Source organism: Plasmodium cynomolgi, chromosome 9 (genome assembly GCF_000321355.1).
Source record: "Plasmodium cynomolgi strain B DNA, chromosome 9, whole genome shotgun sequence".
NCBI classification, from domain to species: domain Eukaryota; phylum Apicomplexa; class Aconoidasida; order Haemosporida; family Plasmodiidae; genus Plasmodium; species Plasmodium cynomolgi.
The window spans coordinates 458,026-476,104 of NC_020402.1; the positions used below are offsets into that span (position 1 = coordinate 458,026).

An 18,079-nucleotide genomic window follows, 5' to 3' on the forward strand; every position below is an offset into this window, starting at 1 on the left:
TNTTTTTTTTTTTATTTCCCCCTTTTTTTGTGTGCCCTTTTTTTCACCTTAAAAATATTTCATAATCATCACGAGTGCCATTTAATCACATGAGGAGCACTAACGGAAGTTGCGCTTTGGTCTCATTTTCCTGTCCATAAGACAGTAGCAGAGGTGTCGACAGACCCCTCCCCACCCTTCCCATAACTGCTTTTTTATGCGTGTATTACTTGATGTAGCATAGTAGGGAACACGCAGGGGAGAAAAAAAAAAAAATTGAGCAGTTGTGTAAGATCGAGGAAAAGAGTGAAATTTTTCGAACACACTCGAAAGGCTACCCTTTGAGGAACAATTTACAATCCCGCGAAAGCGCTAAATAAGACAAACTCTGCCCCATTTGTAGGCAAACTTTAAAGGTAGGTGTCCACATAAAAAATGAAAAAATAAAGGCAAGAAAAAGCGTGCCATTGCATACGATGTGGTCCTATAAGTCGAGCTAAAGATGCGTTAGTGGGTGGAGTGCCTACATATAAATGTGCATGTGCATGTACATGTACATGTGCATATGACCCTGTACATGTGTGAGGAAACCCCCCCTAATGATGCGCTGTGCGAATTTGGCGAACTCCCTGCAGGTTACCAACATTCTACTTGCCACACACACACGCACGCACGCAATTGTCGCAACAACCTCGGGGGCAATAAAATGGATGGAAGTAGTAAAGGCAACACGAAAAATGAGGAGAGTAACGACAATGAGAAAAATAACAAGGAGGAGAATAAAATAAATGTGGGGGGGTTTCAATTCTTTGCTAATACGTGCGAAGAGAAGTTAAAACATTTTTTGGAAAATTATTTCAGCGCAAAAAGCAGAGCGGATTTAACCTTCAAAGCGGAAAATCAAGTGGTGGGAATACCCACGGGGGGGAGTGCTCAGATCAGTGGGGGAGCAGATGGAAAGGAGGGACACACAAACTGCAGTAGTAATGACCATGCTGGAAATGACCATGTGGCGAATGACTCCTCCAACGAGAACGAAGACGAGCAAGAAAATTACTTTGAAAAAAAACCCCCCATCAAAAGCAATTACGACAAAATGGCCATCAACCTGGTGGACGAAGTGCAGCAGTTCATAAAGCCCTACGTCAATGAGCGGCACAAAATTGTCGTCCAAGGAATTATCGGGGAGAACAAGAAGCAGGGGGTAGGGAGGAAAAGGGTGAACAATCGGGAAAGGTTCCTCCCATTGTACACACATGGCGCATATACACCATTGCGGCTTTTCCTATTCCGTAATGGCAATGCGTCGCCAAACGTGAAGTCCCACCAACGGTGGCCTCGCGTTAACTGTACATACAGAAAAAAAAAAATGAATATCTTAACGTGGTTAACACTTTGCCCGTTCCTTTCACTTATGCAGATTCACGTTGCCTCCAAGTCCCTCTGGAACGTCGAAACAGATAACTACATTTCGGCGAAGTACGTCAACGATTTCATTTTTGTCACCGTGATGGTCTTCCTTTTGTACAACGAGTGAAAGGAAAAAAAAAAAAAAAAAAAGAAAAACTGTAGACCAAATGTTTATTCCCTTGGCGGAATTGTGGCACTTGTGCTCACGTTAGCGCATTTTAATTTTATCCCTTTGGCCAAGTCTTCTTCGCCATAATTTTTTTTTTTTTCCTTTTTGCTGCCAATCCTTCGCTATCGTTTCTTTTCCTCTTCGCTGCTATGCCCGTGTTTGTTAATTTCCCCCCTTTTTTGTGTTCCTTTTCAATATAACCGCTGGCACGATTTTGCGCGAACGGCGAAAAGGAAAAATTGGAAAAAGAAAAAAAAGAGGAAATCAATTCGGGAGGGCTGCATATTAAAGGTGGTTTTAAACATATGCCAACTTGAAAACAACAGCCCAGTCCTGTTCTTCACTTTTTTGCGCTCTTTTTTTTTTACCCATTTTTGCGCTCTTTTTTTCCACCCATTTTTGTGCTATTTTTTTTTTTTCCACATGAACAAAGCTGGGCAGGAAAAAATGGCTTGAAAAAAAAAAAAAAAAAAAGGCGTAAGTGAACATAAAACTTGGGCCCATTTTAAAGAATAAATCGAAAGCATTCATTTCCTCTATAAGTCGTTGTGTTGTACTTGTTATATCTTCACAAGTGGAATGTCTCCTTGTGTAGAAATCTTCTCAGTTGCAACTGCATAAGAAGAAGGATAATTCATCGCAGCGAACGAGAAGCGCCAGGGCAGAAAAATGCGCAAAAAGTGAGCCAAAAAAAAAATGCAAAAAAGAGCAGCAAAAAATATATCAAGTAAAAAACCACGCGCATGACACTTTTCACCTTTTAAACAATTTTATTTCCACAGTTAAGAGGGAAAAGCTTTTCACACAACTTGCCGCTTTTTCACCTGATAATATATTCTTCTATACTGGCAAACACGCACAAGAAACTCGAACTCCCCGCGCGTGCCCCCCCATTTTGACGACAAAAGATTTAAAAAAATGGCCGCGTACCATACACATGCGAGCGAGGGATTATAAACAATATACACATGTGTGGTTTATAAGTACACACGCAATAGATCACATTAATGAGGCCCTTTGGAAGTTTTTTCCTCCATTTTGTTGTGCTTAATTAATGTGCATGTATATGTATATGTTCATATTTACGTACACTGTATAATTATATATATATGCTTTTTTTTTTTTTTTTTTTTTTTTCCCTTCACGCGAGTGTGCCAATAAATTCATCCAAAATTACGCGAATATTTTGATTTGCCTCCATTTTTGGTAAAGAGAATTCCCCTTCTTGTAACGAAGCATGCTTGCCTTTGTTTTGGTCCCCATCAATTCATGAATATATTTTTATATACACCTGCTTACACGCCCTTCATAGTCCGCTCTCCTCTTGCAAACCATAACATACCGTGAATGTGCTGCTTTAATCGCTAAGGCGAGGCGCAACCCCTTCTTCTCGCAACAAGTGCAGCCCACGCGGGTACGCTTACGCGATCACGAGGTTAGGTGATTGCGTGGTTACATGGTTGCATGTTCGTTAGTGCTTCCCAACTCGTGACCACATGCTTTTTGCTGCCGTTATATATATAGAGAGATAAACCAAGTACGCACATCCCGCGTCCGTTGCTATTTCCCCCCGAAAAATATCACCAAATTAACGTTCGAGTTCCAAGATGAGCAACATCCACACCCTAGCCGAGTACAGGGACGACTACGGGGAAAATCTCCCCTTCAACAGAAGTAAGAGAAGGGAGAGCACATACGTGGCCTGCACTGCACACATATTAATCTCGGCTGTGAACGTGTGGAACAGCCGCCCTCCCGTGAAACGATAATTTGAACCGCCTCCTTCTCTGCCCTACGCCCACCATATGTATGTACGCAACAATACATAGATACATTTTCCCCCTACCCCTACAAGCACCAGAGTTCTATCAGTCCCAGAGTAGCTTCATACAAAGATCGAAACCCATTGATGTAGTAAATCTCATATTTCCGCACTTCACCTGGAAGAGTTTTATCATGGCTGTGTCCATAATACAAATAATTGTTTTTATAATATCAGTTAGTATAAAGCCCGCCGATTTTTTGACTCCTTCTGGTAAGTGGCACGCAAGAGGGTATACGATCCGCGAGGAAAGAGAAAGAGATATAGGGGAGGACATGCCCCATAGAAAGGGAGAAACTTTCTCTCAGGATAAAAACCTGACGAAGTGTGCGCTCTGAGAAAGAGGCCCATTGGGATGACAAAAAAGAAAAAAATATATTAAAATAATGATAACCAAACGAAGGAACCGCTCACACGTTTGTATTTTTTATTCCCTTTTTTTTTGTAGACTCCCTCCTGATAACGCTAGGAGCGAATGTGGCTTCCAGGATAAAGCAAGGAGAAATTCACAGATTGATTCTGCCCATATTTTTACATGCGAACATATTTCACACATTTTTTAATGTGTTTTTCCAGTTAAGAATGGGATTTACGTTGGAGAAAAATTACGGCATTGTGAAGGTTATTATTCTTTATTTCTTGACAGGCATATATGGAAACATATTATCCTCCTCTGTTACTTACTGCCCTATCAAAGTTGGTGCAAGCACCTCCGGCATGGGATTACTGGGCGTTGTAACATCTGAATTATTGCTACTATGGCATATTATTAGACATAGAGAGAGAGTCATTTTTAACGTTATCTTTTTTTCTTTAATTTCTTTTTTTTACTATTTTACATTTAACGGGTCGAATATTGATCATGTTGGTCATTTGGGAGGATTGCTCTCAGGTAAGTTTATAGCTCATCCTTATCCCCGGGACCCTTCAAAAGAAGGGGAGGGGGTGGTAATCCCCAAATCAATGTGTTATTTTGCGTAGGATGAGTCCTTTCACGCGGGACTTACCCTCTCGTGTGTACATGTTTATATGAACATGCATCCCTCCCCCACAGATGTGCAGCTTTGTGTAGATATATACGCCCATTTTTTTTTTCTTCTTCTTCCCCCCACCGCAGGCATATCCATGGGCATACTCTACAACAGCCAAATGGAAAACAAGCCGTCCTGGTACGACCACATGAAAATAGTTTCCTATTCCTGCTTAGCTCTGTTAGCCATCGTCCCTCCGATTGTTTTGTTTACCGTACCGCGCACCTGCTAACTGGGTTCCGTCGATTTGAATAATTTGTGAAGCGTGCATGTATATGTACGTACACAGGCACACACACGTGTGTCGAGGTGGGCCGATACGCTTAGAGTCATCATCAAGTTGCGCGCCTTGGCAAGAACAGTAAAGAAGAAGGCCCCGAATTTGTTTCTATTCACCACCCTTTCCCGCTTTAATTTGTGACCACAACGATAACCATAATGATAACCTTAACGATGATGTGATGATCAACACCATCAATACTGGTAACGGCATGCCAACTTTTTAAGCCGCAGTACGTATTTGCCCGCTTTCCAATTTTTTTCCTTTTTTTTTCGTAACAACATTTTTTTGTTAAATTTTAAATACACAGAGAAGACTTGCATTTTTTAAATGAGCATTCGTTTTCCGCCACGGTGTAGTTGCGCAATGGACGCGCAAAAAGGGATAAACGGTAAAGGTGCTTTTTATTCTTTGTAGGCTCATGCCATTCGCTTGAGAATAGCAAATGAACGTGTATGCATAACCGTTTCTGTAGTTATGTTCAGCGAGCATGCTGCAATGTTGCTTGTTCGCAAGGGTAGTTGGCCCATGCGCATTGGGGAGAAGCGCGACAAAAAAACTTTGCATATGTGTACACCCTCGATGAGAGCTTTCCGTAGGGTAGATCGTTTTCTGGAAAATTCCACATCGCAGTATAAGACGCGTACACACAGGGGTGCACTTTTCTCCTCCAGCTCTGTGCACCGCGAGCAGGAGCCGAGTTTTCAAAAAAATCACATTAAAAAACTTGAAGAGCCACTGAGCAAGTGCTCATCGCTCCGTTGTGCTCTACATTGCTTCGGTTGGCTTCGCTTTTATTTTCATTTTAATTTTTTTTTTGTTTTTTTTAAAATTTTGTAAAAAACAAACGAAAATATTTATAATTTACTTAAAAAATTATAAAATAAAAAATAACGTGACAAAAAAATAAAGAGTAAAATAAATTAACTAACAAATGGTGGAATCTCGCACGTGTACATAGGACGTCGTGCTCATGCGCATTGGGACGGGTGGGGGGACTGAGGCATTCCTTTATGTTACGCCACTTTTTATGATGCCTTCAGCTTTCGCCCTCAACTTTTTGATGTTCTTTTTTTTCAGCACACCTATTTCGTTGAAAGCGATGTACATCAGTTTGTCGCATTCGACCTGCGTGGATTGGCGGCGGAAGGAAGTGGAATGAGGCGGGATGAGGCGGGATGAGGCGGGATGAAGCGAAGAGAAGCGTAGGATGTCGCATGACGTGGACACAAAATAGGGCAACCAAACAGGGGAGGGCGCGAAACGTTCGTGAAGCTACTCTCTCATCCACTATTTCCTGCGCTCAAGTTGTCACGCAACAGGTTGGTGAATAAAAAAAAAAAAGGGGTTTCCCACGGTCCGCCCGTTTCACGTCCACCCCTTCACCAGTGCCTCCTATGCTTACCATATTTTTGGTTGTCTCCTTAAATAATAATAGGATGGACTCTAATGAATTTAATTCAATTAATTTTTCCTGATTCATTTTAAACAAGGCCAATGTGATTCTGAAGATAATTTTGTCTCCTTCGTAGAAGAGGCAGTCCCATATGCGTAACGTCGTGGTGATCTGACCAAGGGGGAGGGGAGGGGAATACGAACCCGTGTGGAGTGATTTGTACAGAATTGTGTGGATAGATATGCACAGAATTGAGGGCGTAGAAGCCCTGGAACACGCACATCCGCTTGTGCACGTAGAACGACGAGCCGCAGCGCTTCGGGTGAGCGAAGGACCCCTGTCAAGTGCTCACCGGAAAGGCCGTGCAAAATAAGCACAACAGCCACTCGGAACAAATCCAGGAAAGGTCAACGTCGAATTCTCTGTCGGGGTGAGCAAAAGGGTGGGCAAATGATGGGGGAAAAAAGGACGAACGACGAAGGACGAACGATGAATGCACGCTATAGAGTAGCCATATCGCGCAGCTGCTTATGCACACGCAGAGGGCCTACTTTAAACGCAAGTGCACATCCGGCAACTTCGTTCGTATCAATTCTTCTATGACGATAATGTCCCTACGAAGCCCCCTCATTTCGTTGTTGTAATAATCTGCGCGGTGTGAAGGGGGAGGTGAAATGATTTAGGAGGGGGGCATAGCCACATAACGATACGTGTGATGGATGCCTCTCAAAAAAAGTGGTCTGGTCGGCATATCACCGTGTGGTTGACATATCACCGTGTGGTTGACATATCACCGTGTGGTCGGCATATCGCCGTGTGGTCGGCACAGCACATGTACTAACCGCTGATGTTAATTTTCTCGTGAGAATAATCCGAATCGATTAACTGGACAATTGACCAAAAGGCTAATTCTTCCTTTAAAAATATTAACGCGATGGCGGCGATAAAATTCATGCTCTGCGGGGGGGATGAAGCGATCGAGAAGGGGGGGAGAAAATGTGGAGAGAAAATATGGAAAGAAAAAACGGAAAGAAAAAATGGGGAGAAAAAATGGGGAGAAAAAATGGGGAGAAAAAATGGAGATCAAATCTCGGGATAAAACTTTAACGAGACGCATGTGTTAAACTTCACAGCGGGGGGCACCTCCGAAGATCACAAAGTAAAATAAACCACTCAAGCACTAGTTCAAGTACTCAGGCCATTTTCTTTACACAAAAGTATAGCTATGCGCATATATCTCTTTAAAATCATTATCCTCATCAGGGCTTAGAATACTACAGTGAAAATCTCCGTCTTCTCCTCACCTGGCAGTAATTTATTTTGGGCTTATAAACAGCAAAGGCGTGCAGGACGTTCCTCAGCTGAATTAATCCGGGGGAGTTCATCCGGTACTTCGAAGAAGGGAGAAAAAAAAAAAAAAAAAAAAAAAACATATATAAATGCGGTAAGTGGGTTAATCTTAAATAACTATAAGGTGATCCCAAAGCAAATATATTGCCGGGTACACTAATAGGATCGATCATATGTACACATCTAATCCGTATTGTCATAAAACTACACACACGTTTTTATTATGTGGGAAGGTTCGGATTATATCCAACTCAATTTGACTGAGGACTTTCGCCTCGAGTTCACTGTTTAGGCATCTGTAGAGTGAACAAAGGAAGGTAAAAGCTGGTATGGTGTAACAATTCGGGGAAATGCAGCGTGCTCAGTCAATCCCATGAATCCCATGTTTGGATTGCCCAACTGGGGTAGTCATATATGCCGCAAATGTGGGCGCCGCCACTGTTGTTGTAGCCACTGGATGTTTTATTTTTTCCTTTTTTTCTTTTTTTTCTTTTTTTGTCCCCGCTATGGTTCCTTACTTTTCATATATGGTAGGATACTTCAGGTACAGCACCATGCTATCTAACAGGTACGGCCATATGTCCGGTCTACGAATGGGGGAATTAGCACGGAGCGGTTGTTACGTGTGCGCTCATTCGCTCACTTATTTATCCTCTTATTTTTATTACTATTCATGTTGATATTTTATTTTATTTTTTTTTTGCTCAACTGGTTGCATATTTGACGAACCTTAGCTTGTCCGGAATGCCCTTTCTAATTAGCGTTTTTAGGTAGTAACTTTTTTTTATGTCCCTTTTGAAGGTAAAATATAACTGCCACCTATGAGAGGAGGGGGAAGGGGGAGGTGATCAACTCAGATACAATGCGCAAATTTGCATAATATGGGAGCACACACATGTGCGTTGGCGCAGAACGTGTGGAGCACCACGTCTCCCCCTATGACCATTGCGACGTGGCTTAGTTTCTCCCAGGGGGGTACCTTTTTTCAATTTTTTTCTTATGCTTCTCTAGTGCCCGTTTATCAGTAGTAGATTCGGCTGGGTATTCTTTATTCTTCTCGAACCCATAATGATCATATTCGTTATCTGAGCGGATGGGGTGAGAAGGAGATTTGCATGGAGATGGGGCGCGCGTTAGAATGAGCCGTATGTCAGAATGAGCCGCATGTCAGAATGAGTCGCTACGCAGAGGGGGGGCCCGCACGGTGATGACTGAGTGGCTTATAAGATAATTCGTTCCATCTACGCTGTTCTCTGCACTCGTGTCTGCCCCCTATTCTGCTCTCATCTCGTCTCATTTCGTCTCATCTCGTCTACTCTCTATTCCCTGCGCCCTCTTCTAGGCTCTCCTCCCGCTTCTGTACCACTGTTGGCCGTCAGGTAGTTATTCGATTCCGGGTTGGCATTAGAAAAAGCATTGTCTGAGTCGAGGTCGAAGTTCTTATTCAATTTAATCTTGTTTTTTTCTTTGAAGAAATTTATTCTCATTTTTTTTTAGAATAACGCTCACCTAAAAATCATTTTCGATATTTACTGCTTTGGATAAATGTGTATAATAATTTGCTTCCGGAACATCAATTGTTGCCTTCCGCGTGTTTTTGCTTTTCTCAGTTTGGTTAGTGTCACCAGGGATACTGGTGATTTGGCTGCTGGGTGAGCTGCCCCTGCTGCTGCTTCCACTTCTGCTAGCACGGTCACGTCTGCTAGCACTGTCACTTCTACTAGCACTGTCACGTCTGCTAGCACTGTCACTTCTACTAGCACTGTCACTTCTACTAGCACTGTCACGTCTGCTAACACTGTCACTTCTGCTAGCACTGCCACTTCTGCTAACACTGTCACTTCTACTAGATAGTACTTCACTCCTTTTCGAACCGGTCAGCTTTTCCAGCTATCAACTGGGGTGCTATACACTGCTGTTTTTTGTTTTATTTTTTCTTCCTAGTTCCAGCTCTTCTTATCGATATACATGATATAATAATTACTGATGAGAAAAGTTGGCTGTGAGCTATGCAACTGGTTTAGGCCATTCGGGTGGGCTACTCCTTATGGGGAGTTTTCTCCTTTCATATTTGCTAAGTCACACGGTTTGCGCAAATTTTTATCATACAAAAAAAAGATAATTCTTGTAAAAAATCAGGGCGAATGCTATACAAAGATATTATTAATACATCATTAAATAAAACTACAAAAGGCGTGCGCAAAATTTTATTCCTAAATTCTCCGACTTTAATTTTTTTTTTTTTTTTTTCTTTTAGATTAGTATAGAATCTTAACTGAGTGATATATGCTAGTATGGAGTACTTGGGGACACCGCAAGAGTTCGCGCAGGATTTGCATGAGCATACATAACGCACGTGTATGCGTGCAGGCATATGTACTGTACTGTGCGGACGTGTACACGCATACGCTACGCGTTGGTATAATTACAGGGAGGCCAGGGATGCACGCTTAGCGCAAATGATAGATGGCTGTCGGGGGATAGTCAAAAATGGGCGGCCAAAAAATGGTACACAGAAAAGGAAAAAAAAAAAAAAAAAAGTTTTGGGAAGGGAGTATTCGGGAGGAGCACTCGGAAGGAGCATTCGGGTGAAGCACTCGGAAGGAGCATTCAGGCGGAGCATTCGTGAGGAGCATTCGGACAGGCGAAAATGAACATGCATCGCGCACGGCGAGGGAAATTTCCAATGGGGCTAATTACTCAGGCAATTTTTTGCCGCACGCGGTCCCCACCCAAATCGTCAAGTCAATGCGCGTACATAAGCATACAGCACATGTGTACTTATACGAGTGCGTAATGTTGAAGCAAACGCGCAATCTCACTGTGAAAAAAATAAAGAATGTGTTATGCTGAACTGCGCAGAAGTGACTGCGTGCACAAATGTCTGCTTCGGCGAGTTCGCTGTGCGCACAAATGGGTAGGAAGAGGTTTTTATTTTCCACCCGAGTGAGGAATGTTACGCCAGTACTGCGGCAGTTATTTGCGCGTGTTAGCAGTCGAACTGGTGCGCGCGCTGGTTTTCCCACTTTGGCGATTTTTCCCCCACGGCTATGGGTACCCATACACACGTTCGTGCGCACCTGGGGGGGATGGCGTGGACGGAGCGGACGGAGAGGGCGGTGCGGATCGGGAGAATCGCGCTGATCGCGTGTGCCATGGGCAGGAAATAATTTTGTAGCAATATTTTACCAAACGAGTGACTGAAGTAACGCGTTATTTCTCTGCAAATGTACGTGCAGCGTTTTTCCAGCGCGCAGTTCTTTGCTTCGTCCGCTCGAACGAAGTGACAACGAAAAAAGGAGGCGTGCACGGGGGGAAGAAAAATGTACACACGTATGTGCGTAGGTATAAACATACACGTGCGCGGCTAATGCGGTGGAACCCCCTCCTGGGCGTAGCAACAAAGGAGGAGAAAAAAAAAAAAATGTAGAACTAGTGTGTGCAAAAAAATGTACCGCTTTGCAGTTCAATGAAAGATAAATTGAAGTAAATTTTTTTTTTTTTTGTTAATCCCGTGTACCCTTGCCTTCGTAAGGGAGGGGGGATGCCTCAGCGGAGGTGACTTGCCCCAACGCGTCCATATTTGTGGGAGTTACGGGTCAAATGGGGGAACGGCCTTCGTTAGGCATGTACACAAGCACACCTGCTCGATTTCACCTGCTCGATTTCACCTGCACGATTTCACCTGCTCGCTTCCACCTGCTCGCGTCCACCTGCTCGCGTCCACCTGCTCGCTTTCACATGCGCACTTTTACGCGCGCACATTTATATGCTTGCGTGTGTGGCCGTCCCCCCTGGCATCTCGCTAGTATTGCATATGCGAGACGGGGGTGTAGCCGTAGAAGTAGTTGGACACGTGTACGTTTTTGTTCTTCTTGTGGTACCAGTTGATGTAGGGCAAGTTCCACCCCTCGAACTCATCGTCGTAGTTGCGTCGGTCGCGCAGCGTGTAGTAGCGACACATCCGTATGTACTCGAATCGAGTTCGCCTTGCCTTCATGCGGGAAAACTGATAGTAGTGCACTTTGGCAATCCTATAATTCATGCCTTTTAGTAAATCCATCTGTAGTAAGGTCTCTGCCGTTAAGTCAATCGTCCTAACGTAATACTGGTGATACGAGAAGCACAGCCACACCAGCTTTTTATTCTTCTCCAAAATGTCCAATAGGATCCCACCTTTATATGCATTCTTGACATGCGGAATGCGAAGTTTTATTAAATGCCATGATACCTTCTGCACAAATTTCCTGTCCTTCCTTCTTGGGTTTTCTTCATCTGCATGCAGACTTTGCAACTTCTTTAATACCCTTTTGAGACCCTTGGGCAAATTATCATAGAGGCTTCTTTTTTTGTACCTTAAATAGGTTCTCACAATGGCTACCATTTGGAGTACCTTTTTTTTGTTCTCCTTCTCGAAGAAAAGGATTTTTTCCTCATCTTTCAATTCCTCATGCAATCGTAGAAGGAGTTTGTGGATAACGAACCAGTTAATGTGATTTTCCCCCAGGATGAAGTAACCGTAGAGTAGCTTTATACAATCTGTTGCTGATAAAGGGGCTCTGAATTTTATTTGCTCAATTTGATTTTCCCATGTAGGGTTCTCAGTTTTTATGGGTTCTTCCTTCTCGTTTGGATTAATCGTCTTTTTTTCAGTGGCTACACTGGAGTCTTCCTGACCAAGTTGTCCCATCTGAGGGACATAAAACAGTGAAGAGTTTACCCTACAAAGGGAATCATTATCTATCCTTGATAACAACGTGAGGTAAAGGAACGAATGCACCGAAAGGTGTGGACTCAAATGGGGGGTGTCCCTAAGTGATCTTATGATGGTATCCACAATGACATGATTTTTAAACTTCTGGATATAAAGGCTTCTCAGCGTGAGAAGGACTTCCTCATCGCTGATTATGAGGGGACTTCCCGGTGGCGCTGACTCCACGTAACATTTGTTCAGTAGAGAAAAAAGTCGATCAAATAATTCATCGTTCATGGCATTCACATAACTGTACACTTCAAGTGTGGTTAAAATGGTGGCCTTGTCCAGGTAGAGACTGTCCTCATTCTTGGGTCGGCCATCTCCATTAGCATCACTTTGGGAGTACCCCCCGTTTAGTAAATGTATAATACGCTCACTTAAGAGAGACACAGTGTTGAAGTCTTGAATTTGTTTGTAAAAAAGGGACATAATGTAGGTTAAGATGTTCCTCAGTTGTTCTTCCATTTGAGGTATCCTACCCTTCACATTTTCCCCTCCCTGTCCCTCTCCAATCGGAGTACCCTTTAAGTACGCATGTAAATGGTAATCCATTTTATTTGTCTTTATGTATTTATTTATCACGTCGTATAAATCCTTTTCACATTTGAAAAAGGCACTCCACCTTTTGCTTAACTTGAATAAATCGTATTCTTCATTTCTTTGGATATTCTCATCTATAGAACTGGGGCAAATTCCGTATTCGTTTTGGATATGCTGGATGATTTCTTCACTGTGGGGGGGATTACTGAGTCTGCTGCATGTTGGCTTTGCCGTCCCCTTGGCTTCTTCGTCCGGCTGCCTCATCGCTTCTCCACCCATCGAACTGTTACCGAAATGTCTTTTAAAAACGCAGCAGAAGTGCTTCTTTCCACCCACCCAGCACTTCGCGTGGAACACACGCTTGCCGGTCCGCAGTGCCCACCGCTGCAACATTCTACTGCGGTATGGGGCTAGCATGGTCCACGTGAAGAAGTTCACACGGGGCAACTCGCATAGGGCAATTCACATGGGGCACTTCGCATAGGGCAACTCACATGGGGTAACTCACATGGGGTAACTCGCATAGGGCACTTCGCGCAGGGCAACGCACAGGATAATCACGCCCGACGCGCGGCACTCCCTGCGCAGAAACGCTCAGGAAGATGGTGCCCTTCTCCTGATCACAGCTCTGCCCGTTTTTGTTAACCATCCTGCTCACACATCATACACATGCTTTTTTTTTGTTTTTTTTTTTTTGCGCCAGTATATCCTTCCCCCCCGTCGTAAAGTTATTCATACGTGCGCGTGTTCAGGGCATCCCCGATCGGGTTCTTCCCTCACGCTCTCCCCCAACTGTGTGACCGCTTTTTTTTTTGCGAACCGATTAGCTGCTCTGCGCAGAAAGTGTTAAGGAGGTTGCTACAAATCGGTTTGCGTCGCCCCAAACGTGTTAACCTGAGTATGTGACCCCTCACCGTTTCGTTTTTTTTTTTTTTTTTTTTGTTTCTTCTTCAATCCCCTTTTTGAAGGAGCATGCTGAGCCTAGAGAGGCCAACCCTTTTTTCGTATTTCTTCGAGCGTGGTCCCCCAAACTGCGCACATTTGAGCAGTGCACTGGTAGGCGTAAGCGTAGGTACAATAGAAAAACCCATCATGGAAAGAAAAAAAAAAACAAAAAAAAAATTGAGAGGAACCAATCAGAAACCCCGAACGTGGAACACCACTTAGAAACACCGCTTAGAAACACCGGCGCAGAGGCGTCCACAGCGAACACCATGACAGAGCAAAATGAACGACTGCGAAGATAACGAATCGAAGCCCTCCAGCGAGCTACAAAGAAACGTGCACAACGCCCTAGTTGTGTTCGGACTAGTCGCAGAAATGATCCTCGTGGACAATCACCTCCTGGAGTCGGTCAGCATAAATGACATCTACAAAAGTGTGTACTGTGTGCTCAGGGGGAGGTATGAATCGATACTTGAGGCTCTTCCACCTCTCGAAGAGCGCAGCGATTACGTCACCCCGGTGGAGAATTCGCCCGAGGGGAAGGTCCGAAAGCCTTTGCTAAAGGAAGGAAAGCCCTTTTTAAAGGAAGCACAGCTGGAGAAGCAGGCACACAGGCCAAACCACACCAAAGGTGGGGAAACCAACGCAGCAGATGAACCACACCAACTGGCCGAACAGATCAAATTAAAATTTTCGCAAATATTTCTAAGTCCACTTAGGAAGAAGACAAAACAACCCTACAACGACAAACTGAGTAGCATTAAATATGCCATAGCAGGGTGCACATACATGCATGGGAAGATATGGGGCAAAAATGTGTCCCTAAGAAATGTGTTGAACGCAATTGATTTTAACCTCTTTTTGTTAAACAACGGGTTCTACACAGTTAAATGTGGCACATCTAAAAAAGATGCAGAACAGTTGTCTGATAGTATCAACCAATTTGAACCCACTAGTAAGGAAAACATCTATTATGAGAAAGAACAAAGTCTGAAGATGGAAAAAGTGAGTCTACGCGCCTTATCCTTTAACCTCACCAGCAGCATGTCAAAATATGCCCTACTCTACGAATTGATGTTTATTACTAGATCACCCTACATTGTGAATAAATTCCTTATTTCCGTTTTTAATGACGTTATTTGCATTCCAGACCTAGAGAGCAGATTTGATGACCCAGCCATTATCATTTCGTGCATGTTATTTGTTAATCATTTTCTATACCACATCAATCGGCACGATCAGTTGAGCTCCCCTCATTTGGGACTAATAAAAGAAAAATACCTTTCTCAAGTGGAAAAAATTGTGAATATATTTCTCCTCCTGAACAAAGCGAACCCAAAATCGGACATGAAGGATGTTATTTTTCTTACGAAGGAGATTGTGCACATGTATTCTGTGACGTATTGAAGAACGTTTGTCGGGAGCCATTCGAAAGGGTGAATGGAAGGATGAAGAAAAGGGTTTGATTTTTCTACTCCAAGAAAATGCTTCATTCGTGAGTACACTCCTCGTGGGAAATACGTTTGCGGCGGTTTTTTTCCTCCGTGTGGAGCACTTACGCCCTTTTTTTTTTTTAGTGCCCGATTGTGCGCTCATTTGCACATTTTTGCAGCGTTTTTGCAGCGTTTTTGCGGCATCAATTGTGCACTTTTCATTTGCCAATTTGTTATTTTTCTAATGTGCTATTTTTCCAGTATGCTACTATTCCAATTTGCTTTTTTTTTTTTTTTCGTGACGTGCGCTGCGGTAAGCACATTAGACAGGAACCCTCTGCTCATGCGGGCTCGCGAGGCATTCCGCGTTAGAGTGAATTCCTTTAGAGCTTTCCCAGCATCTCTCAGAAGAGCCTTTGCACCCCGCATGCTTAACAGTACTGCCATACGATGGGGATTCCCATGCGAATGTTCGCCCCAACTAAATGCGTCCCTCTCGAACACTTACCTAGGATGATGAGGGCAAAAAATACCTTCCAAAGGATGCCCATTTTGTCGGGGTCAGTTCATTGCACCACTTCCAATTTATCCGTCAATCCGAATCAAGCATGCGAAAAAAAAAAAAAAAAAAGGCACTTTGTACAGATGGAAATGCGAGAAGTGGCTAATCGAATGAAGAAAATATTTACGCCCTCCCATAAAGGCAGAGCACCCAATCGGTCCATTAGCTACCACACTCACGGAAAAGTTCATCACAAATTTAATACATTTTAATGTGCTTTCTCACCTGTGGAATGCCTACCTACACCCTATCCCAATCCCTCCTATGGTCCACATAACAAACGAATATACCTTCTTTGTCCCGATGTTGCACCCTGCACAGTATAGCCACTCCGTGGGCGATAATTGTCCGCTTGTCTGAGCATATGTATACACCCCTACATAGGTACTCATGTGTGCAGAGATGCACCTGAAAAAAAGCAGTCGCTCTCCTACCTGCTCGCTATCGCACCCATGTTTCCTGCAAATGTGAGCAGTCGTCTAATACCACTAAAGATGAATAAATCAAAGTTTGTCAAAAATGGGATTTCAAGCGAACGGGAAAAGTTAACTTCCACGAAGGAAGGAGACGATGACGAGAAGAGTGACGACTCGGATAAACAAATTGTCGTCGTCAACAGGACAATTAAATCGAAAATATTTTTAGATTCAAGCAAGTCGGAAAAGGGAGACAGAAACTGCACCAGCTATGCGCGCAATGCCAAGGGTCCTGTTAGCAAAGTGGCAAAAAAAAAAAATGCAAGCCCATGTGGCGATGCCCCACTAGCTCAAATCATAAAAAGGGATAATAATAATAATAAGAAGAAGAGCAACAGCAATGATAATAATCAGAACAATAATAATAATAAAAGGGGTAACTTTGTCAAGGCCGCTTTTACCTCTTCCCAATTTAGAGGCTTGCAGGGCGACCATTCCACGGCTACACCTAAGCATCAGAAATTTGTGCACAAGTCGGAGCAAAAAAAACACATAGGAGGACCCCCCTATGGAAAGAGGGAGTGTGCGGATCATGGCTTCTTCAACGAACTCATCAATAGCACCTGCGTAAATAACGCGGAAGCCATTAATGATAAGCTGTGTGGTGATCTTAGTGTGGGTGCCTCAAATGAAGCAACGCACGAAAGGGACCTGTATGATTGGAATAAGAAAAAAGTCGGTAAAATCGGGAAAGATATCCATTTGGACAAAGAGTATGAGGAAGCTGACTTGGATTATCTTCCTCCTTACCATGAAAGGAAGTATCCTTTGGAGGAACCATCAAGCCATTCCGCTCAAAACAATAAAGTGGGATATCCCTGGGAAGACAATCCCCCTCTTCGAGGAGCAAACCCAAGTGTCCATTTCGCACTGGTGGGTGAAGAAGGAGAAGCAGAAGGAGAAAGAGAAGAAAGAGAAAAAGGGGAGGAAGGAGAAGCAGAAGACGCAGAAGGCGCTTTTACGTGCCATTCGAATGACGAAGCCACCTCGCCTGTTATCAAATATGACCAATTTGAGCTGTACGAAATAGACAGGGAGATCGAAAAAATCACAGAGGAAGAAAATAACATACAAGAAAAGCTAATTTATTTGGCTAACCAAGAACTCGACATTGTTATCAAGATGAAGCAGATGCGGGCCGCCAGGCTGCTCAGTCAGACGGACGGACAACCAGTCGAATGGGATAGGGGCAGTCACAATGCGGATAAGGGATAGGGTGCGTAAATTGGCGCAGAAGCCGAACGGGGACGAAGTAAGGGAAGACCCATCAATGCAGCAATAAATGACCCCAATTGGTGCACACACGGGAAAATGCTACAAATCGTGCAGTGCCATTTTTTTTTCATTTTTAAAACTGTATAGGTGCAACTTATGTGCCATTTCTTGGCTTACTTTCTCGCTTATATAATTTTTTTTTTTTTTTTTTTTTTTTTTAAATTCCTTTGTCCCGCTTGAACTGCACGATAGTTGTCGCAACGTACCCACACTGGAGTGGACAATTTTTGGACGTTGTTCAAAGTCTGTGCTTTTTTATATAACGCCTTTTTTAGGGGGGGGGAAGCCTGGACGGATGCAACCACCCCTTGGAACATCTTTTTTTTTTTGTGCCTGTATCTATCTCATGGAATGGCGGCGGTAAAAAAGGTGAACTATACTGGTCTACTACAAGCGGCGCGCTTTCCTCTACTTGTGAGTCCGCACGCACTATATTACGAGAATTGGGAAAATCCGTTGCAGAAAAAATGAAATAAAATAAAATACTCCCACGTAATACACTACATTTAATCAGTTCAGTTCAGCAGTTGCTATGTTGCCTTTTAACCTGTATTGTTCTTTCCTGGGGGTTGCCCTTCACCCGTTTATGCCTTTTTTCCACCGCTTCGATAAAAACGGAGGACACAAAAACTAGTTCGTTCACAATTAAAAGGGG

The 18,079-nt window shown here is 43.4% G+C and overlaps 6 protein-coding genes across 6 annotated transcripts; 4 read left to right on the forward strand and 2 right to left on the reverse strand.

Annotated features, from left to right (window-relative positions):
- Positions 1-685: 685 nt before the first annotated feature.
- PCYB_092030 (dynein light chain type 2) lies at positions 686-1,516 on the forward strand (the record flags this gene model as incomplete). The annotated part of the gene is made up of 2 exons (XM_004222316.1): positions 686-1,183; positions 1,400-1,516. The coding sequence occupies 2 exons, from the start codon at positions 686-688 to the stop codon at positions 1,514-1,516; spliced, it is 615 nt and encodes a 204-aa protein (XP_004222364.1).
- Positions 1,517-3,165: 1,649 nt separating this feature from the next.
- On the forward strand, positions 3,166-4,643 carry PCYB_092040 (rhomboid-like protease 1; the record flags this gene model as incomplete). Its single annotated transcript, XM_004222317.1, has 4 exons — positions 3,166-3,232; positions 3,414-3,593; positions 3,829-4,272; positions 4,498-4,643. 4 exons carry the CDS (start codon positions 3,166-3,168, stop codon positions 4,641-4,643), a joined length of 837 nt encoding a protein of 278 aa, XP_004222365.1.
- A 1,059-nt stretch (positions 4,644-5,702) lies between these two features.
- Positions 5,703-8,948, reverse strand: PCYB_092050 (GTPase activator protein; the record flags this gene model as incomplete). Its single annotated transcript, XM_004222318.1, has 11 exons — positions 8,801-8,948; positions 8,417-8,522; positions 8,167-8,256; positions 7,956-8,024; positions 7,652-7,733; positions 7,392-7,478; positions 6,979-7,042; positions 6,639-6,735; positions 6,440-6,509; positions 6,097-6,258; positions 5,703-5,819 (listed from the first exon to the last, which is right to left on the reverse strand). Exons 1-11 carry the CDS (start codon positions 8,922-8,924, stop codon positions 5,703-5,705), a joined length of 1,068 nt encoding a protein of 355 aa, XP_004222366.1. The 5' UTR covers positions 8,925-8,948.
- Positions 8,949-11,243: 2,295 nt separating this feature from the next.
- PCYB_092060 (hypothetical protein) lies at positions 11,244-13,130 on the reverse strand (the record flags this gene model as incomplete). Its single annotated transcript, XM_004222319.1, has 1 exon — positions 11,244-13,130. A coding segment is annotated over exon 1 (1,881 nt), but the record flags the coding sequence as incomplete, so codon positions are not given.
- Positions 13,131-13,960: 830 nt separating this feature from the next.
- On the forward strand, positions 13,961-15,085 carry PCYB_092070 (hypothetical protein; the record flags this gene model as incomplete). Its single annotated transcript, XM_004222320.1, has 2 exons — positions 13,961-14,111; positions 14,175-15,085. 2 exons carry the CDS (start codon positions 13,961-13,963, stop codon positions 15,083-15,085), a joined length of 1,062 nt encoding a protein of 353 aa, XP_004222368.1.
- Positions 15,086-16,167: 1,082 nt separating this feature from the next.
- On the forward strand, positions 16,168-17,364 carry PCYB_092080 (hypothetical protein; the record flags this gene model as incomplete). The annotated part of the gene is made up of 2 exons (XM_004222321.1): positions 16,168-16,525; positions 16,568-17,364. The coding sequence occupies 2 exons, from the start codon at positions 16,168-16,170 to the stop codon at positions 17,362-17,364; spliced, it is 1,155 nt and encodes a 384-aa protein (XP_004222369.1).
- Positions 17,365-18,079: the final 715 nt, after the last annotated feature.